Source organism: Amphibalanus amphitrite, unplaced genomic scaffold (genome assembly GCF_019059575.1).
Source record: "Amphibalanus amphitrite isolate SeventyFive unplaced genomic scaffold, NRLGWU_Aamphi_draft 000692F_arrow, whole genome shotgun sequence".
In the NCBI taxonomy this organism is placed as follows: Eukaryota; Metazoa; Arthropoda; class Thecostraca; order Balanomorpha; family Balanidae; genus Amphibalanus; species Amphibalanus amphitrite.
Genome location: NW_024882186.1, coordinates 16,151 through 38,465, shown reverse-complemented (window position 1 = coordinate 38,465; position 22,315 = coordinate 16,151). Strand labels below are relative to the sequence as shown.

Sequence of the window (22,315 nt, the reverse complement as noted above, 5' to 3'; positions counted from 1 at the left end):
GGAATGGCAAACAGAAAGTATGCCACAACCTTACTAAGGTCACAAAAATGCCCTTTACAAAAAACCCTTACAGACACCATATTGAAGGAATGGTATTCTAAATAAATGTAGGAAATCAACAATGTTCTCCACACTTTTCCACTCCGAAATATATCCTATCGAATTCGCCACTTTCTTCTGCACAAGACAACGCCTAGTTTGGCTGCCGAAACTTGCCTGAACACGGAATATTCACATTAGAGTATCTTAACACCCCACTCGAGGAGCGCTAGGGCAAACAGCACGATATAGGTATGTTCCGGACATAGGCGAATAATTTTACTTCGTGATTTATATGATGCATATTTTCTGAGACACATTCATTAGGAATAGGATGACAAGCGTAAATTATACATACCGTAACCTTATTAACCATCGCACTTCTGGGGAGGGGGAGGGGGAAGGGGTCGGATAAAACCCCATGGTTTTCCGCAAATTACTCGCGCAAAAAGCGGCCGATCGCGCCGAAACTTTCGGTACCCTCGAGATCATCAATTTTACATCTAACCTAAAAATTTCATGACTCTGACCCAACTGACCTTTGACCTGTGGCATATTTCTCGAGACCATGTTTGGCCGGAATCGCGATTCGGCGTATGCCAGCTCACATTATCCGCGGTTTCCAGTCTTTTTGTGGTTTTAAACGTTCAAATATGTGAAATGATGTTGGTGCCATGCATAATGGTGGGTGTCAAGGTCACGTGAAGGTCAAGTCAAGGTCATTGACCTTTTGATGACCTTGGTTCACTTTTTCGAGTTTTACTTGTTTCTAGGGTAGTTGTTGGTGCTGATTTCGATTTTAGCAGCCATTTGAATATTTACGAAGTAGTTCTAGTGCCTTCGTTCCATGTTACGAAGCTATCAGTAGTAGGTGACACTTCTATGGATGGCCGGCAGGACGCCTACTAATTGATCTAACCTGACCTGACCCGACCTGGCCTAAATGCATAAAGACATCGTCTGTGATCAAAACTAACATGAAATTCGTGATCAGCACCCATTAGCGTCGCCACGGGGGGGCAAGCGGGGCAGCTTGCCCCCCCAACCTCGGACCGGGCACCCCAGAGATCGATACAGATCCGGTGAGATTTTGGAGTCGGGAAAAAATGGGGGTACCTTTCTAAGAATGCCTGTGAGGTCAGACTCGGTTGGAGCGTGTAGTTCAAACCAGAGTCGGAGTCGCAGTCACCAATATCTTCAAAACTCCGACTCCAGACCCGGGCATGTCAATGCTGTGATTCATTTCATGTTCCATGTTGGTTCTGTATTACATTTTATAGCTGATTTTCATATGTTTTGGAGTTCTGACACCTAATTTTCGTTCAAAGCCTGGCACGAAATTTTCGGGGCCTCTCTCAACTCTCGTCAAATGTCTGCGACAGGCTCAAGTACCGTTCAAGTGCCGCATGGCTCATGAGCTTGCTTTGCACAAAGGCTACTAAGGAGCTCCACTGAGCTCTAAGAAGCTTTCAGAGGACCCAAACCGGCCTCTGAGAGTCCCACTGGTGTCCATGTTCTCTGAGGGCCCATACAGGGATCGTTGAGGGCCTTATACATACGTAGACCTCTGAAGGGCCACACGAATCTTTGAGGATGCCTTCGAAAATTTCTGAGAACCTTAACTGGCCTCTGATAGTTCAGCCAAACTTTTGAGGCGACAGACTTTGCTAACCCCAAGCCGGCATCTGAGGGGTCACAACTCACGTGTCCCTCTCGGGGCCGCGACACATGTTTCTTATGTCCCTACGGAGGGTCCTTAGGGATTCAACACAGACTCCGAGGGTTCACACTTCACACTGTTATCCGAGGGCTCCAGGCTCACCCTGGGCCTAGTCTCTTAGCGCCCGCCGCCCACACTGGCTTCTGAGGGCCCCACCTTGGGCTCGGAAAGCCCTAAAGCACCACATACACGTAAATATTTGGGGTGACCCACGCCGATTTCCGGGATCCTAAGTAGGCTTCTGAGAGTCCACACTGACCCTGAGTGGCCTGAAATGGTCTGGAAGTCCCAAGCCTATCTCTAAGGGATCCCTTGCCGCTATGCCGTGCGTAACTTTTGGTTCCGTTATTAACGTTATTTCCGTTATTAAAAATTAACATTTTTTGTTCGCGTTTGCAGCGCTTCCCGTCACACGAGAAAACGAGAAACTTGTTGTTCACAGTCAAACACTTCCTCTCACTAGAGCAAAGATGAATTACTTCCGATTCACACTTCCGACATTTAGGTACTCCCCCCCCCCCCCGAATGCCCAACTTAGCTACAATCGGCGGCTGGGATTAACCCTATGCGTTTCACGTAAAACCTCAGCATGCATGCGTGAATGGAGGTTTTAGCAGGATGATCCGATTAAATGGAGCGCTTTTCACCTTTTTCTGGGTGATGATCATGCAGTGCGGCGGAACACCTTCAATTAAGGGGGGTAATGCCGACTTTTAGTACAATTCTTTCCATGCAACGCCCATAGGGCTAATGTTAAAATGCCAAAATCAAAGGGGGCACGGTAACCCGTTGCCCTCCCCGTTCCGCCGCCTATGTGATCATGAGCGACGAGCGTCTGCACAGGGCAATCGCAGCAACTGTAATTCTACCGGTCGTTTTTGTCCAGAAATTTCAAAATTTCGAATTTTTCTGTACCTAAAAAAAAATTACATGTCATAGCTAGAAGAGAAACTTTGTCAACATTGGATTCCTCGCACCATTGCGCGTCGAATGATATGTAAAACAAGTGAGTAACGACTGGGGAAAGGCAAGATTTAACTCAAAAGTTGATTTTGCCCCCCCAACCGAAAATCTCTGGCGACGCCTATGTCAGCACCCCAAAATACCCCGTAACACCCTAACTTTGCGAAGTTCCAAGAGGTCTCGATTTCCCAACTTTAGTTGGGTCATTAAACTGACTTGGAAAGTCAGCTTATGACCTTGGACTTTGAAATTGGATATATTCGGCCTAATTTCGTCATAGGCAGCACGCTTGACTTTTCCGCGAAGCTCTAGCTTGATCAGGGGCCAAACGGCTGAGCGGGGGGTCCAATTGAACCCCCTATACTATGTTGATTATGCACATTTACAGGTAAAATTCTCACCAGGACACACCAGCCAACATCTGTGCACAATCTGGCTACAATTCTACCTATGGTTTGCCCTCTACGAATAAATACGTGCTAGATCGGAAAAAATCCCCACTGTGCATTGGAGACCAGCCGCTGCTGTGTTCTGCCAGTCCTGATTGATGTTTCTTACTGTTTGCGACTGCGGGAATTTCCCAGTTTCGCCGGCCTTGTCCCGCAAATCCTGTCCGCGCCCCGCCCGGCCGCTCGCAGGCTCGCTCCAGGTATGGGGAGCGCCTCGGCGGCCCAAACTCGGCGACAGCTCGGAAGACGAACGGTGGTTTTTATTGGCGGCTCGGAGCGGCGCTGTGCGGCCGGCCGACAACCATGGGCGGCGCGCGTCACAGCACAGACAGAGTAACGAACGCACCGGTAACTGACAACCGCGCCCGGCGACCGCCGCGCCGCCGACCGCCGCCCACTAATGAAAAACGCCCAGAGATATGCCGACCGCCTCTGTCACACGGGTTTCTGGAAAAACGCCGTGCCCTGGCTTTGGCGAGCTTTCATGTAATGTATGTGGGTCATGAGGGTCCAGCACTGTTGGTCTTTTGTAAGGTCGCTAGTTTGAATACCCCGACAACAAATGTTGTAGATCTTACTGCCCCTAAGTTTATGTGAAACTTGCATCATTACCAGGCGCCTCGGCTGATGAGGGCCTCGTCCGGGGAACTACAGTTCATACTCAATGTTCGGAATGTGGTGGTAGTCGGGGCTTACATTGTCGCTGCACCAGGACTGGAAACTATAGGCCGAGCTGCAAACTGAGCGTGAGCCATGACGGACCAACATTGGTGAATTGTCAGATGTGACCGACCTCTCCGTGAGGGGCTATTGGACCGTGATGGACCTCCATAGGGGTAAATACCATCGGACGAGCCGATCGGCCGTAACAAGTCCAGACGACACGCACTCACCGAGACACTCTAGCTGAGTGTATTTGTATCTCACAATACAGAAGGTTCTGCCTAAACCGATGCGTATCCTTTGGGCATTTTCCAGTGTATTGAACATCGTGTCTTCTCTCAGGTGGTCCGCTCACAAGCTTTAGCAATACCTCAGCACACAGACGCTGGGGAAGTAACTCAACTGCGCATCAGTTCAACTGGCAGACACGGAAGGTCTGCTGGGAAACCATCCTCCCCGAGCTAGTGTGGAGGAGTTGCGGACTTTCACAGCAGAAGGAACCAAGAAACAGCAACAACTTGGGATTCAATCTTTCGATATAGGAAGCATACTTTCAGACCAACTTCGTTCCACGATGCTGACCTGTGCCTCGCTAACCCTGGCCGCATGGCGGTTCCGACGGGAGTTCGCTCAGTAATGTTCGATGTCGGTGCCTGAACATCGGCCTGCTCGGCGTGTGGGAGATATGAGACGGTTCCACGGACCCTGTGGAGCGGAGGCCGGCTCATATGTGCCGCCTCTGGTCGCTCGCGGTGACCCTGGTGGCTGCCGTTCGGCCGCCGTTGGCACAAGTTCCAACCACGGCCGGCCGGCCGACACGGGCGCTGCGGCCCAACTATTGAGTCAGCCCTCGTCAGGTGGCGACGATCATAACTCAGTTTGGGTGCCGCCGGCGCCGGTCGTATATCGGCGGTGTCTGTGTCGGCCAAGTTAGCCGATTGGCGGCGCGGCGGCCACCTGCGGCGGCTCTCAGGCGCGCCGGCAGTCTGTCAGTCTGAGCGTGTGTCTGTGGGCGCGGCACGGACACTGCGGGGCGGACACAACAAGGCCGGGCACGCGCGCGGCTGGCCGGCGCGTGCTGCCGTGGCTTGTTAGAGGAGCTGTGTACCCTACGGTCCTCTTTCGGGAGCAGACTGCGCTCTCTTTCCCTGCTCCGATAAGCTTTTCTGTCTCTGACGATGATGCCTCCCTTTTCCAGGGAGCCAGATCTTTCCTCCTGTCCTAGAGAGTTGCTGTCCTCGCTGTCCCGGAGAGTTGCACCCTTCTCTATGCCAGGGAGCTGCGCCCTCCCTTCTGTCCCGGGAGCTGCTATCCCGCTGTCCCAGGGAGCTGCAACCTCCCTGCTGACCCCGGGAGCTGGTGTCCCGGGAGTTTGTTTCGGTCCATTCCGGAGCGGGCGCTGCCGTTCTGAAAATGTACAGCGCTGAGTGGGCGTCACTTAGTGGCGAACGGCGCCGGCCGCACCGCATGATGAATGACTATTTTATGGACGGGCCACGCGGTCGGCGGCCGCCGGAGCGCGCCACTTCCAAAGGCCGACACCGAGCTGCTGTCGGCTGTTTGAGCGGCGCTCCGTGCGGTCGGGGTGGCCGGGTCTCGGCGGTCGTTGAGCCGGGCCCGCTGATTGTCGGGGCGATGGAACAGACCGCCAACCGGGAGCCAATGTCTCACTCACTGTGAACCCACCACAGCCGACCAGCAGTGGAAGCATCTCACTCACTCAGAGGCCAGAGCCCACCGCCGATTGGCAGAGAACGTCCCAGCCTGACCCCACCACCGACCCGTGTCACCGTCCCACTATGAAACCCACCGCCGTCGATGGGCGACGGTCACCACCCCACCTAAAACCCCCATCATTCCACTAGCCCACCACTGATTAGTGTTACCTCCGCTATGTCACTCACCCTGACTAAAGTCCCACCATTCTCTATCCCATCGTGTCGAGCATGTTTTCTTGGTTGGGTAATCAATGCCCTAAATTGAAAATGATTTAGCATGAATTTGTCTATCTTCGCTCCTCATGCGCTCGCAAATGCATCACTTTATCGTCAATTATGCTCAGTTATGCCGACCCTTCGAAGGCTTAATCCGCTCGAACCATTGCTCGTAAAAACGCAGAAACCGATATCGCGAACCCGATACTATACAAAAACGACAAAAAGTAGAAACCGTCTGGAGCGCACGCATAATGTAGTCCGCGCTTGCTCTGCCTCGCTCTCTCGCTGCCTTGGAGAGCCACTCTATCCCAGAACGGCATAATTGGGCTGGCCGTAGATGTCATGCAGATGCATTGGCAGCTGTCGGTGTTCTACAAATATTCTTCATTGTATGCAGGTGCTATTTACCGGTAATCTGGTGTATGACTGCTGAGTTGTTAACGGCTATTCAAAGTCAATATCTGGTGACGTTGCGGCTGATCCATGATTGACTCAAATTGGCGGCGAAAACTAACCTGACCCTACGTCACCCCTAGTTGATGGAGGCCATCAAAAGCGACAGGACCTCCGAGCTTGTCTATTCGGGTCGTTTACCCGTTTAATATCGTTATTTCGCGCGAGGAGAAAGTCATCTCGGCCTGGACGGATGTTCCATAAAGCCGTCGGCCTTTTAGTTAGCTTCGCATATGACGTCATGGTCCGTGGCCGGGGCCATTTTTCCCGGTGTCCCGATGCATCATGGGTGGAGCTATTGATACCCGCCTGGCTAACGTTAAAGCGCCTCTGGACTCTGTCTGCTGTTGGTGCCACTTGTAGTCAGAGAGGACGAACACTCCTCACTTGGTCTCTGGACGTGACCGACACGCCCTGGGGTGCTGAACAGTTCCCATCTGCCGCCGCCAGTCAGGTGGTCAGTTATTCATCGGCGTTGGCTCCGGTGCTAACGGCACAATCATGGCGAGGTACAGATTGCCCAGCAATAATCAATGCAGTGACCCCCGGGTTCTTGGAAAATCGCCGGTGGCACGGAGCGTGTCCTAGGGTTGAAGTGTATTATGAATGTCACATGACGTGGTCTGGCACGGCTAAGAGACTTGGTACTGCCAAAGGCTGGTCTGGGCTTGGTTCTGCCAATGACTTGGTGTGCTTTGACGAGGATCGATTTTCTTGTCAGCTGTTTGACCATGTAAGAGTATCGCCTTGCTGACTTGTGTCGACATAACTGCACAAGCGAGATAACAAGTGGTTATCTGCCATAAGTGTTTGCCAGCATAGTCGCCCCCTCTCACGCAATAACGTTCACTCCGATCTCCCTTTTCAGCGTCCCTCGTCTGACAACATGCTCCCCTCTGAATAAGTTTTCTTCAAAGTGTCTCCTGTCTGACCGTGTTCCCAGTGACCGGGCTCTCATCCAACCTGATCATGGCCCCATTTGACTATGATACAGTCTGGCTGTGCCGGGTGCCCCATGTCCCGTTTTGACCGTGCCCGTTATACTTGCGTCCCGTACCGTTCTTATCGTTTCGCTTATGACTATGTTTCATTTGATCATGACCTTTTCTGACTGTTTTCCATATTTCTTCTATGTCTCCGTTATGTCCCTGTACCATGTCCCCGCACTCACAGGCTCCCCGCTCTGACCTCGCAGGACCTGCAGACGGAAATTGACTCGCACCGGGACGTGTACGCCTCGCTGGTGGGCGGCGGTCAGAAGCTGGGCGCCGGCCTGGACAATGCCGAGGAGGCCTCCATGCTGCAGTGTCGCCTAGACCAGATGAACCACCGCTGGAACTACCTGAAAAACCGGGCCGTCGCCATCAAGTGAGTTCCATAAACCCATAAAGCCCCGTACTGCCCCCTGTCGCCCTTTGGCGCTCCGTCCGCCGCCGTTCAACACGGCATTGCGTAGGATAGGCGAATGATTTTAGGTAATTGTTCGCAGTGGTCGTTCCGAAATAGTTGGTAAAAGATGTAAAGCAGTTCCATCTTAGCTGGATCACTTTATCTGGCCATTATCTCCATTGACCCAGTGCCATTGACCTCACGCCACCCCTTTCAAAGGTGAGCTGAGCTAGCGGAACCAAGACGTCCGTGGGCTTTCCCATACACGTTCAGCTGATCGATTCATTGGCTCATTCACTATTTTAGGCAAGGTGTTATTGTTTCGCAAGACGAGGAACGTATTGATAATACTATAATTAACGTATGCATAGTTATGGGAACCTAGAAAATATATTTGGGTGCGTTATGTAACCTACCATGTGCAATCGGCCGCAGCTGGATATAGCTTTTACAAATAGCCGTTTTCCATATCCAAAGTGCGCTGCTCATGTGGTACCATTTCTCGAACTAGCCAGTGGAAAATTGTGAATTTCATGGGCATCCTGTGGAGGCGGAGGGCATCAGATTCAATTTCGGTCAGTCGCCTGTGCGCACCGATGATATACAGGGTGATTCATAGCCATGTGACCTATTTAGTTGATCTCTCTTGAGAAGAGGATTGCATATTTCCGCGTGAAATTTCACGTGCTAGTAGAAAATTTTATGAAGTTTTGTTCTATCTTGGTCTGGTCTGTGTGTACCGCTCAAGATGTACACAGCGCAGCAAAAAGTAAAAATGTGTAATTTGTATAGGTTAACGCAGTCCGTCAAACAAACACAAAGATGTTTCTGCACGTCTGAGGGCTTGCACCCAAGGGAAACTCCAAAGAAGATAACAATTCATAGAATCGTTAATCAATTCAAAGCAGAGGGCACGGTTCAGTGATAAACACGGCACAAAAAAAAATTGGTAAGCGAACCCCGGAAAGTTGATTTCAAAGAGCGCTGAGGTCAGGTGGGCGCCACACTCGCCGGAGCTCAACGTCGTGAAATTCTTCCTCCGGGGCTATGCAAAGTTCGAGGTCTATGATCAGAGTCCCCAGGATATTCTGGGGCTGAAGGATGCCATTGGAAGCTGCTTTGGCTCTATTTCCTTAGAAATGTTGTGCGTCCGCGCCATCGCCAACTTTAGGCTCTGGCGCTGGAGTGCATCCGTCGCCGAGGTGGCCATTTTGAACATCTTGTCTAAAAGAAGTGTGAGAGTCGAAGGAAAAGTATTTGTGACTGATGCTATACATGGATCAAAACTTCAGATTTGGCTGTTTAATATGGTACTTGGCAATGGCATGTAACACGAATGCATTTCCTGTAGTTTTCATTTATTTTCGGTCACACGGCTATGAATCACCCTGTACAAGTACATAGGTAGGAATCGGCTATCGATCTTACCGCTCGTCGGCACGGACGCGCCAAAGGTCACACTCGGCGCCGCCAGCTGATGACTGACCCGGCCCAGGGTGATGGGTGACCCTACACAGCTCGTCAGTGGCAGTCTGCAGTCAGTTCATTAACTCCTGGTGTGCCACCACCTCTGTTCTGTCGTGCTGAAAGGTGTCGGTAAACACCGTGTCAGCTTCAGTCCAGTATCGGTGTATCAATCGTCGAGCACCGGGAGGAAGAGCTGACACGTCACCTGGCTCTATATACCGCCAGTGCTGTTAAGACCTCGGCAGTTGGTCACTCCGATGGCTACTGTGTCCACGCTATAACTCCAGGCTTTCACTGAGCGAATAGCGCGGACAGAGGTAGCACCGGCTCGATGCTGAGCTGCTACTGCGCGCCCAGTCCACCACTCTTCATTTGATGCCTTTGTCTGTGCCGTTTGGGCCTCGTAGGTGCCATATAACGCTATATTATCGGGACGCCATGAAATTCCAATCGCCATCTCTCTGATCTGATAGCCGCTACCGGGGGCGCTCCTGGTCCCCTGATGCATCGAACGGGGAACGGTGAGGGCATGGTCGTCCCGATCCACTCTCGGCCGATCGGCTGCGAAGAGGTCATGCCCCTCCGCCGACCGTGCTCTACTCCGGGGTGATGAATTCGCCGGGCCCGGACAGAATTAGATTCATAACGGCGCGACGGCTGCACTTCAATCAGCGCCGGAGGTAATCCATCCGGCGGACGGCGGCGGAGCGCGGCGGACGGTCTCACCTGGCGGCAGAGCAGCGGCGGGCTGGCCCAGAGTAGCGGGGTTGGCTGAGAGAGCGGCAGGCTGCCTCAGAGAGGAGGGGTGGACTGTCTCAGAGAGCGGCAGGCTGCCTCAGGGCGGGTGGACTGTCTCAGAGAGCGGCAGGCTGCCTCAGAGCGGGAGGGCTGGCTCAGAGAGAGGCAGGCTGCCTCAGAGCGGGGTGGACTGTCTCAGAGAGCATCAGACGGTCTCACCTGGAGGCAGAGCGCAGGGGCTGGCTCAGAGAGCGGCAGGCTGCCTCAGAGCGGGACGGCAGCCCCAGAGAGCGGCGGAAAGCCATCGAGCGCAGAGGCCAGCCATGAGCGCGCCGCTCACTACTCCGTTGGTGGTTAGCCGTGCTTCCCCTCTGTCGCTTCTCGTTTGTCAATGGTTGTCGATGTAGGTTGTTGATCACAGTGGTCGCAGTCTGCTCCTGTGGCCAGGTTAGTAGACCGGAGGTGTCCGACCACTATCACATGACCATGTGACCCTGTCGGCGACCGACTGATCTGTCACTGCTTAGATCGGCGTGTTAGGCTTGTCTTGGTCTTGCGACCCCGTTCATGGACTTCACCACTCTGAGAGCGGCGTGCGGAGTTTGTCGGACAGCGCAGTCCCTCAGCTCAGCGCTGACGGGACCCGTGCCGCTCGGTCCCAAACTACCCGCCGCGCTCCCGGCCGGCTGACCAGTCAGCTGTGTCGTCCAGGGCGGGCGGTAATTGCTCTCGGTGGGCGGGGCGGGCGGCAATCGGCCGGCCCGCACCCGCCCCTAATTGCCACAGGTTAATTGTGTTAGCCGAATAATGACGAGATCCAGCCGCCCGGCAGCCAGTCATGGTGGCTACCTACGGCTCCCTGTGAATCTCAGCTGGCATACTCCAGTCACGGTGGTGCTTTGCGTATCATATCATTGCCCACTGCCCAGTCCCCACCCCCATTCTATTCTAGGTACCACTGTATCTTCTAGTTCTGTCTTCTTTTCTTGTACTAGTTCTTGTTCTCTGGTTCCGGATACTGTCCAGCGGTCCAAGGAGCGGCTTGCTCGAAACGGCACGGCCGGCGTCTCTGCACTCTATAAATGAAGGGAAGCCCCGCCGCGGCTCGGGACCGCTCCCTCCCTGATCAGCTCTGAAGGGGACGTCGGCCGCGTGAGTGAAGAGAGAGGGTGAGAGTCCGTGAGAGGACGGAGGGGAGCTCCGATCACGGTCGCCGGTGAGCGAGGAGCGTGAATATTTGAGCAGCGCTCGTCGGGCGACTGATAGGGGCCATCAGCCGCCGGCCGTCTGCCGTACGGACCAGACGCGACGCCAAACGGGCCGGCGAGGTGCACACCTGGGCCCTGGCGCTGAGCGATGGGCGCCCCGACTGGTGCCGACCCGGGTGTCGGACAGGGAACAGAGTCGTGTGTTCGACAGAGGGTGATGTCGGGCAGCTCAGTCACGTCTGTCCGGCAGACAGGCGAGTGTTGCACAGCTTTGTCCGGCAAACAGGCGAGTGTCGGACAGCTCAGTCAGGTCTGTCCGGCAGACAGGCGAGTGTTGCACAGCTCAGTCACGTCTGACTGGCTAACTGTGAGTGTCGGTATGCGCTGACCGAGTCACGTTTTCCGGCCAACCTTTCCAACACGGGCTGGTCGAGTTGACGTGTGAACGCCGGCCTGCGGGCCGCCACGTGTTGTCCCTGCGCTCTACGAGTGCTGGCTCCCGAGACAGAGCCTGGCTCTAAGTGCGGTGTAGCTGGTAGTAGGGGACGGGATGGGGTGGGATGACACGCCGGCGGAACAGCTAGTCGCAGCAGACACTTGTCGTCCGGCTCTCTGGAGAGGCACTGGGCGCCGTTTGAAGTGGCTCGCTCGTCCCAGCTGACGCTGGGGTTGAGCCGACACGGACACGAGATATGTATGTCTGCGAGCGCGTCCGTGCGTGCGAATTTCCTCCGGCCTGTTAATTAAAGTGTCTTCGAATAGCGCTACGCTGGAAGCAAACCGACGAAAGTGGGTACACCCTGTCTCCGGGGGCCAGGGAGCCGACATTTTTGGCTGAATTAATACGGCTGTTCACTGGGTCGGCAGCCCCGGGACGTTATTGAAATACCGCCCGGCGAACAGCTTGGTTCAAAGGTGACCGTATGAGGCGTGCGCGCGCTCTGCCGGGGCTAATCCCTGCCAGTCGGACCCTGTAGCGGCCGTGCGTTCCGACGCACCGTGCGGTGGCGTTCTCTGTTCTCCGTAGCGCGCAGGGTCGTGCTCTGCTCTGTTCTGGCGCTGGCGTGATGCGCCGAGATAGGCGGTCGGCCGCCGCCGTAATGGCTATTGATGTGTGAGATTTGGGCTAGTCGGCGGCGACGGCCCGGCCGCCCGTCCATCAGCCGGTATTATGTTGCGTCGAGTGTCTGGGAAGGCGGCGAATTGGACGGCGGCGGCCATATCTCAGCCGGCAGCGCGGCGCCCTCCGACCCCGGATAATTCAATCGCTGCACGCCATGTCGAACATTTATAAACATCCGAGTTGTGGCTGACCAAACTCCGGGCTGGAGGCGAGCGCCGACCGACCGCAGCTCGAGCCGCTGAAGCATGCAGTGTTGATTGATATCGGTGTCTTCCAGTTCGCGAATCGAAAATTATTTATTAAGGTAAATGAGCGTGAAACACAACTGATTATGCGAGCACCCTTGATGGACATTAGCGCAATCATGCATTTGAAACGCGATTTGATTAAAAAAAAACAGCATTGCAACTTAAACTCAAACTGAACTTTTTACATTTTTTTCTTGAATTGTTCGTGTTTTGCGAATAGTTTGGCAGAAATTCTTTGATGCTGTCTTCAGCTGTTGCACATATTAGTTAGGTACTTGTACGATATTCTGTAGCATGGCCCCATATGGCCCAATGATCAGACTACAGCGCGCTATGTTATATTGCCACTGATCTGATGATATAAATATGAAGCCCCTGACGCTACCACTGCGAGCTGCGTGAATACATCGCCCCGAAGTGTTCCCTGCCAGATGTAGGTCGTTCTTACGAGCTCGGGTAAATGCCGATTGCCAAGAATCATTTCAATAAGAAACACTGCAGATGATTGGAGCTTTCTGTGCCGCTAGTGGTTTTTGTGTCACTAGGCCACACGTGCCTCGCACTTGGCGGCTTTCTGTGGGATATTGTTGCAATGTTCCAAGGCTACGCTAAGACTAAAAGCTATTGCTAATTTCACAAAAACAAATTGAGCAGTGGTCTTATCGTGCTCCTGAGTAGCGTTTGCCGCTTGTTCGTTATCCTTATTGAACAGCGGCCCTCGCCAGCACTGACCTAACCACTCAATAGTTAACCGTTACCTTTTTAATGACAGATGTGCCCGCGCTTATAATTCTGGCATAGCCATTAATTATTCTGTCCATGGAACATATGTAGTATGCGGGTACGTATCCGTCTGGCTGAGGTATTACAGTGCGCTTCCGTTCAGTGTCTGACAGTCTGTGGTGCCGTGTGTCCGCAGGAACCGGGTGGAGAGCAGCTCGGAGAGCTGGGGAGCGCTGCTGCTGTCTCTGCGGGAGCTGCTCGAGTGGACCATCCGCAAAGACACGGAGCTCGGCCGGCTGGGACTGGTCACCGGAGATGTGGCCGCCCTGCAGAGACAACAGGTGAGAGCGGGACACACTGTAGGGTGGAAACAGGAAGGGAGCATGGCACAAGTGTAGAAGACAGATATAAAGACAGAGAAAAGCGCTCCCCTTGGCTTAGACGGCTGGTAGGAGTGTCCAGGAGTTAAAGTTGGGGCGAGGCCACACTACACAATATTTTGGCAAAAGCACTGGAAGGACGACAGTCGCTGTTCCAGCCCGGCCGCCTGTGGCCGTGCTGTCGGCCGGTGTCCCCCTCCCCCCCCCCCCCCGCCCCTCGGCGGTCGGTGTCGGTGTGACTGAGCGGTGACACGGCGGTCTCATTTACCGGCCGCTGTCAAACGTCGCGTGCGGCCGCCGGCATAAACAGCCGCTGTGACACGGGCCTCGGTCACCGCCCTGGAGCGGCAGTGGCCTAACCGCCGGGCCCCGTCGTAATGTCCCGCTGGTAGCATAGAATCCACCGCCGTGTGAGCGGCCGCGGCCGGTGCTGCTCGTTTGACGCGGCGCCGCGGCCTCACAGAGCCGTCAACAGCCGTCGGCAGCCTACCCTGGGGACGGAGCGCGCACACCTCATATCGGGCGAGCCACTGTTTACTGTGCGCCGATGGGGGACTCTAATTGCGAATATTAGCCCAACGTGGGAATTGATCGTAAAATAGGTGCTTTCGGAGAGTTTGGCTGTCATTTCATCGGTTTATGCACCTTCATTGAATAATGAATATGCATGCATTTATTGCATAGTATACATCGCACAGTGTGAGAAAACCGGCCTCACCTTGGCTCTGTGTTTGCGTGTATCACTGTGTCGACTTTGTGTATCGCTACTATGTCTTTATCACTGTCTTTCTTTCTGTCCAGGAGGACGTCCGCTCCCTGCTGAGCCAGCTGGACGACAAGCAAGCGCTGATCGACAGCAAGCTGAAGGCGGCGCGCGCCATCACTGCAGAGGCGGCCGGCCTGTCCGAGTCCAGCGACAGCGAGGGTGAGAGACCCCACCCCACTCACCCATCCACTTCAGCCTGTGTAAACCCCCGGCCCAGCGTCGGAGAGATCCGAGACCGCCAGTCTCTGATCCTCGCTAGACGAGATGATTTCTGCCGATGTAAGAGATGTTTACATAGTCCGTCGAGCGGTTTCAAGAGTTCGACAGAGCGAATTCATTGACGCCTTGAAATTCTCGGCGCTGAAGCATAGTGTAGCGAGGTGTGAAGTTTGCGGTTGGGATTGAGGATGGTTTAGTCAGGTCGGTGTCGAATTATGCATGCATCGCTGGGTGGCGGCAGCCGGCTCCAATTTCCGACTCCATCACGGTAATGTATTCGGCGGCCGCTGCGGGAGCCGCCCGCTGGAGCCCGGGACGACCGCGCTGTCTGAGCGGGCCTGTCGCCGCCGGCCGAGCACGCCATAGCCGGGCGCAACGAGCGCGTCCCGGCCGCCCGGGGACAGCTTGGACCCGCCGCCGGCCCCTGTTGAGCCCACGGAGAGCGCTGAACTTTGGTCGCCGCGCCGGTCCCGACTGCCGAACGGTCGCGGATAATGGCATCTGTGAGCCAGCGGGCGCGTCGGGCCCTGAATGCGGCCCCAAACGGCACTGTTTTGCAGCAAAAGTGTCCAAACATAAAATCGTAAAACCGTGATCCGCTTTGTCCGATCGGAGTGTGTTTGAAATTCACCTGCCGAGCGCCGAAGGTGTTTTGTTCTGCACTACACCGGTCTCTAGGTATGGTGACGCTGTCGTGGGTTGGTGCCGGCTCCAAACTGACACTGGCAGGTCGCTGTTCAGCGCTCTTGTGTTGCCAGTCTGTGCCGGTCATGTGTCAGATTCTCGGTACTCGCTGTCTCAGCACCGACCAAACCATTGCTTTAATCGCCTTAACTTCAGTGCGGTGACAATGTATCATGTGGGTCCTTCCGGGGCGGAAGCGGACTCGGTTAGTGCCGAAGTTAGCGCGCCTCTCCCGGGACTGAGTCTCTGCTGTTCCTTCCGGGAGACGTTCATTTTGTGTTTCTTCTGCTCGCGATTCCGCGGCCGGCGTCGCCCTGCGGTCATTGATTGGCCCGGGTCGGGCGGACCGAAATGCCGTCTCCACTCTCAGTGTGCTGCTGCTCGCAGAATGGCGGCTTCGGTACGGGGCTGATGAAGTCCTCGGCGAAAACACGGACTGCGGCCAGCATTCACGTCAGCGGAGTCTGTTTTTCTGTGGAGCAAATTAGCATGACTCAATGCTCATTGATCTGCTTCTCCTGCCCTATGCGGCATTGAGATCGCTCTTGATTTGCTCGTACAGTGTGGGTGGCGGGCTAGGCTGCTATTTTCTCGGAAAAATGTCTCTAGTCGAGTTTGATATTACCGACTCAGGGATGGATAAATGGATAGGACTAGCTTATTATTTGTAGCCGGCGTATTTGTGCTTTTGCTCAGCATATTCATGTCGGCAGTAACCTGATGAATTACATTTATTGATTTATTTTCTGCCTTGCTTACCTATTTATTGACCATCACCTGCATGGCCCACTGCCACGACGGAAGTGGCTGAGCTTCCATTGAACCTCTTCTGGTCGTACTTGTCCGGTGTGTTATATATTAATGCTCCCTCTCGAGTTAATCACTCTTCAGGGCTGGCACCTACTGATCCCCCAGCCGATTGAGTGCCGGTCCTCTGTACTGACTGGTTCCCCGTTCGATTGTAGGTCCCGGTACCGACTGAACGATCTCGTACATTGGTATGTGGCACTGCTCGCCATTTGCGCTGTACGGCGAGGTGGTGCTCAGCGCCACCGTCGCCGGACCTGTGGCTGACAGGACGGGGTTGTGGAGTGGACTCTGGGATGGCCAATGCTCCCCAGGGCGTGATTTCCTCGCCAGCCGATACACTCCCTCTCTCCCTCCCTCCCTCCCCGCCCTCCCGATCCCTCTCCAGACCAGCCGACACAGGGCTAGCACGTGCCGGGAGTCCCAACGACTCGGAACGGCCGCCGATACTGCCCGAGTGTTCCGCCCCGGCGGTGGTGGTGGGTTTTTAACCGCAGATCGTACACGCTCCCCCCGCCCCTTCCCTCACCTGGGCCCTGCGCGGGGGACGCTGGCGCTGCACACCGCCGCCGCGGGACTAGACGAGCCAAGTTTGAGCGGATGGGAATGTACTACCGTCTGGCTCACACGGAGTTCGCGGCGCTCAACTCCGCATCGACGGTAGACAGGTGAACCAAGTTGGTGTCAGAGCTGCGAGACATGACCCAAAGGACCCGGCTGAGGGTTCGGGCTGGTCTGATGCACTCACCTGTTCAAATATCACCTGGCTTGGCATTAATCGAGCTAAATGTTTGAATAATGCTTTAGGCGACTTGAATTGAGCCTACCTGACCTGTCCTGATCTAAGTGACTTGACCTGACCTGAGCTGACATTAGCTGCTTTGACCTGACATGGCCTGACACCTTAGCTGATCTGATGTGACCTGACCTAACCTGTTATTGCGTGCGCCGTGTTTCAGCTCGCAGCGATGCGGATGGCGACGGTCGCGGTTACCGGTCCGACGTGGAGCAGACCCGCGACCTGGTGCGCTCCGTCCGCCGGGAGGCCGCCAAACTGGGCGACAAGTGGGCAGAGCTGCGCCAGCAGGCCGACGCCGCGCGGCGCAAGATCGACGCCACACTGGTGGTGAGTACCGCGCGGCGTATGATAGTCCTCCCACGGGGAGATCATATGTCCACCAGTTGTGCTGACCTTACTGTGCTGGCGCCTGGCTTCACCGTCTGCGTTCGCTGTGCAGACTCCACTGTCCGTTTTCCTAAGGTCTTTGTTGCAAATATCCAACATCCATGTTTCCTCCGTCAACGTCCCGTTGTATTAACTCTGCTATTTGTGTCCCCTAAGCCGCTCTCTGCCTGTATCCCACTGTGCTTGCTCCTCTACCCGTGTCCCCCTGTCCCGTGTCCATTTTCGTTGCTGTCCGCTATGTGGGCTCTGTCGCCGCTCCTGCCCGTGTCCCCGCTGTCCGCTGTGCTGTCTCCTCTGTCCGCTGCGCTCGCTGTCCGCTGTGCCAGCTCTACCTGTCGCCGCCTCCGTCTGTCGCCGGTGTCGTCGCTCTGCCACGGTTTATGAGCGCGCCCGGAGGCGGCGACTGGCGGCGACCCGCCGCTCTGCGGTCGATGGACCCGGCCCGGCGCGACTGTCCGTGTTCTGTCCCCGCCGAGAGACACACCTGTGGCTGCCAGCCCCACCGGAGACGGCACCGGACCGTCTCACACTCTCAGACCGTCTAGACGGAGCGGCTGATTGGCTCATTAACTGATTAATTCGATTGGCGTCTGATGGCTGACCGGGCGCCACGTCGGGGAGGAAGAGAGTGGGTGAGACAGTGATGGACGGAGCTGCGTTCTCCCCTCCCTCCCTCCCTCCCTCTCTCTCTCTCTCTCTCTCTCTCTCTCTCTCTCTCTCTCTCCCTCTCTCTCCCTCTCTCTCTCTCTCTCTCTCTCTCTCTCTCTCGCTCTCGCTCTCGCTCTCACTCTCACTCTCGCTCTCTCGCTCTCTCTCTCTCTTTCTCTCTCTCTCTCTCTCTCTCTCTCTCTCTTTCTTTCTCTCTCTCTCTATCCCTATCTTCTTTACTCTTTCCGTCGGTTGCCCTGACAATAGTTCAGGTAGGTCCAACTACTCGGGTAGGCAACAGCCATAGCGCCCCCTATGTCATGTCAGGCCTGCCCGTCGAGCCACCCTACGGCTGACCCAGCATTGAAGTATGTGTTTGTAAACATCGCTCTCGGGATGATCCGACCGACACTCTGCCAGGCCATCTGAGCGAGATGTTTCAGTGGGGTTTGTGACTTAGGGGAGGGGGGGGGGGGGTCAGGCCAGTACAGGTTATGCAGGCAGCCCCCGGGTCAGCCCACCACCCCTGTGTGTCGGCGCGATGAACCGGCGCCGCGGCAGGCCGGCAGTGCGGAGACTGATCGCCGACGGCCGTCTCCTTGACGTGATGAATGCCGCCGCTGCAATTTACACGGTCCGCGCTCGGATATGGTGGGGAAATGAGTGCCCGCTGACCGACCTCCGCCCTCCGAGCGACGGCTCCGCGCCGAACCTCCGGCGTTCGCCCTCCGACGGGACGCGAATTTCTCACCAGCTATGATCCGAGCCGTCCGACCGACACTGATTTCACCTTTACGATCGGAGAATATGTGGCCGAGGCTTTATCCGTATTGCCCAGTTCGGCGCGGTTTAGTGGGCATAAAAGGGCCCGGCCATGTCGGTCTGAAAAGATTCTGTCGTGGCGGGTCGTCGGCGGCCATCAGGCCGACTGTCCAAGTGTATCCCCGGGGTCGGTTCGCTTGTCGGCTGATCGCTCGTGCTCCGCGATAGGCCGGCTCGATACTGGATTTTCGGGCCGATTCGGAGTCGTCGTGGGGCGGGCGGCGGCCGCGGAACCATTGGCTCAAGAAGGGCTGAATTCGGACGGCAGATCTTCATTGGGATAACTCGGCTGGTTCTGCTGGTCGGCCGGCGCGGCTGACGTAAGGTAGAGGGTTAAAGAGGGAGAGAGGGAGAGAGGGGAGAGGAGGGGTTGCTGGAGTAGAATGGAGCGGAGGGGAACTGTGTAGTTGGACTCTCTGACAGTCATCACTGCGCCCGTCTCGGCGTGTGTGTCCCTGCCGCTGAGCTCTAGAACTGTGGAGCTGTGGCAGCTCTGGGCTGCGGCTTGTTCGGCCGCAGCTCAGCGCTACTCGGCTGGATCTCCACCGGAGAATAATGGCGCGACACGCCGGCTTTGGCGCCAACTCGACCCAGTCCGCCTGAGGGCACTCGCCAGTTAACCGTCATAGCTGGGGCTTAACTTCGCGGCGGCTCAGCCGTACGGGCATTTCATTAAATGTGGCCGTCCGCGCCGTTTCGCCTGGTTCGGTAAGCAGCAGCAGAAACACGAGTCAAACATGAATCCTACCAGATTACGCGGCTTCTTTGAAATCTAGAGGATGAAGCAAAAATGCGGAGGACTTGGGTACTTTATGAGCCCGTGCGTATTGATTTGTTGGCCAGCGCTGCAGAGATGTTCATCGAGAAGGTTGGGTTGAATGGACGACGTTGAATGGACACTGAACAGTTCTTTGAAGCATTAGCAATCCTTTTGAACATGGCGATGGCACCTGTTAGGCAATTTCTGGGTAGTTCGTCATCCGTCGATAAAAATTAGAACCAGTCCCGATCATACTCGCAACCTGTACAGGACCAGTGTGCATGCGCCGTATTTATGCCTCAAGTAAATGCAGTTATATGATTGTGCTACTCAACTGTGACGGATGTCAGACATTATAGTAAACGACCCACTGAACGAGCCGTTGGTCTATTGTTCTGCGATGAGATGCAGCGAAACAGCGATGACTGACAGAAGTGGTCGAACGCCAGATGATAGTCGAACCGCATAGCGACTCTGAGATGTGATTTATGACGCCCTAAACATGTAGTAGCTCATGGTGAAGTTTTACGACATTGGAAGATATTCAGAGTTTTTTGGGTCGTCCTATAAGTCACAGTGGTGTGCGCTATGGATCCCGTAAGATCGCATGTAACAGGTCGGTTCGAGTTCAATTGATTGATGTTGGACAGCGCCCTTGAGCGTGGCCATAGCTCACCCAAAGGCTGACGTGTGTCCGTGTGTTCCCTGCATACCGGTGGGGACACGCGGCTGTTACAGACGCGGGCCGGGGCTTGGGAAGGGGTGGAATGGCTACCTAGTTAGGCTGGTCAGTCACGACCCGGGTCAGGCTGGCCCGGCGGCATCTACTGGGAGCGTTGCATGCCGCTGAGCAGTGGCACAGCGGGTGTGAGAGGCATGTCTGACCTGACATAGCTCCCTGGTCACTGGTCAGCCGGGTCGGGCCGGTCGGTCGTACGGACTCTGTGCACCGGGCGGCGCGGTGTCCGGCGGCCGATACCGCTCTGCACGGGCACGGCCCGTGTCCGCCGTATATGGACGGCCGTCCGGTGACGGGCCGGCGCCGCTCCGTACGGGCGCCGCCGTATCACCCGGCACCGACGCCACGCGCCAAGGCCGCTACCGCCGCCGCCGCGCCGCCGCGCCGCTGCCGCAGCCTTTCCTGCTGGGTTCTGATGAGTTCAGCTGCGGGGGGGGGGGGGGGCACGGCCTTGACCTCGCTGCGGCGAAGGAGCGTCCTTCCCCTCCGCCGGGTGTCGGTCCGTAGCACCCTGTTCGCGTCACTCTGTGTCGGCCGCTGCGGGTCGCTGCTCACCTACAGTCCGCAGTCGGAGCTTTGCAAATGGCAGTATACTTATACCACCCACGCAGCGTCACTGGTCAGCTCCACCGTCTGTCTGTCTGTCTGCCTGCCTGTCCGTGTTACTGTCACAGTGGATGGCGCAGCACCTTGCAAGCTCGGGTTGCATGTGTGGGGTTGATATGGGATAGTGTGGCTATGGCTCAAGTAGGTGAGGCTGGTGCTACTAAGTAGGTGTGAATTTATAGCAGTTTTGGCGAGGCCGGTACCGATGCTGGCGAGTCTGTGGTTTGTGTGGGCGGGTCCGGCTCGTTGCGGGCGGTTCCGAGCCGGTAACTAGGTGCAATTTCCGATAACGACGAGATGGCGAGATGCTGTAAGCGGCGGCTCGCGCTGCCGGCCGAGCCGCGCCCCGCCGCGTCCCGGCCCGGCGCGCAGCGGCGACGGTCCGCACCCGCGCCGTTTTTTGTCGCGCCGCGCCACTTTATGTGTGTGTTGTCGTGGAGCGCTCAGCGGGTGACCTCTGTGATCCAGTCACGCCCTCGGCGAGGGTCATCGGCCCTCCCCGTCAGGAGGGGCGCATAGAGCAGTCAGGGCACCTGACGAAAGGCCCACGTTGTCCGATGTTCACAACAAGATGGGTCACATGATACAACAGGCGCCACCAACTTTTTTTAGTCGATTCCCTGCATTGGATTACTCCTCGGCAAACTTTTTCGTACCTTCAGAAAAAAATGGCTGCCTGGTTATAGTGAATCCCAGGTCACCTGATGGCTGGACGAGGTCACCTGACAGCTGGGCAAGGTTACCTGGCGCCCAGGCCAGGTCATTCGAAAAACTGTGTCATATTTCGGTCCAGTGGTGAACTGTAGAAGCTGGGAGGACAAGTAGTGAAGTAATCTTGGGTGGATCACGCCCCGGTATCTGTCTGGCGCGGCGGGGCGCGGCAGCGGAGGCGGCCCGGGGAAGAGAGAGCGCACGCCACAGATAGGATCGGCGGAGCGCCGCCGGCGGCTACACGCACAAACAGTGTCCAGGGGCGCCCACCTGGCCGGCCGGCCGGCCGCAGTCGACCGCCGGCCGCGACACGGGCCGGCCGCACCTGTGAGACGCCGCCGCCGGACAGTGAAAGTGCGCGCGGAGGCCGGCGCGGCGGCTGACCGGCGGTGACCTGAGGTGGTGACCCGCCCGAGTGCTCAGTGGTGACCCGGTGTGAGGGCGGACTGCGGGCGGCGGCGCCATGTGACCCGCCATGGAGGTGTCGGTGGAGGTTCGTCCGGCGCGGCCTGCGACCTTGGCCGTGGCGCCGCGGCTGGTTCTGCCGCCGCCGCCGGCGCCGGCCGCGGCCGCCAGCAGCTCGGAGCGCGGCCCGGCCGGCCGGCGCTCGCCGCTGCGGCTCGCCGAGCTCGGATCGCCGCACTCTCCGGCCGCCAGCTCGTCGCTGCTGGTGTTCGGCTGGTCGGCCGAGTCGCCGCCGCCCGGCCGCAGCCCGCTCGGCCCGGCGGCCACGCTGGTCGCCCTCAGCTCGGTGGACGGCTATGCCGAGCTGGCGGCTCCGGACGGCCGGCCGCCGCGCTCCCCGCTGCTGCTGACACTCCGCCGACGGACGCGCCGCTCGCCCGAGGCTCAGACGCCGCCGGCGCC

General features: G+C 56.5%; 1 protein-coding gene across 1 annotated transcript in view; it reads left to right on the top strand.

Annotated features, from left to right (window-relative positions):
• The window catches only part of LOC122364707 (dystrophin-like), a 141,557-nt gene that overhangs the window by 106,403 nt on the left and 12,839 nt on the right, over positions 1 to 22,315 (top strand). The window contains exons 39-42 of the mRNA XM_043335356.1: positions 7,420 to 7,592; positions 13,317 to 13,461; positions 14,302 to 14,425; positions 16,936 to 17,102. Coding sequence (XP_043191291.1) covers positions 7,420 to 7,592; positions 13,317 to 13,461; positions 14,302 to 14,425; positions 16,936 to 17,102 — 609 coding nt within the window. The remainder of the gene's footprint in view (positions 1 to 7,419; positions 7,593 to 13,316; positions 13,462 to 14,301; positions 14,426 to 16,935; positions 17,103 to 22,315) is intronic.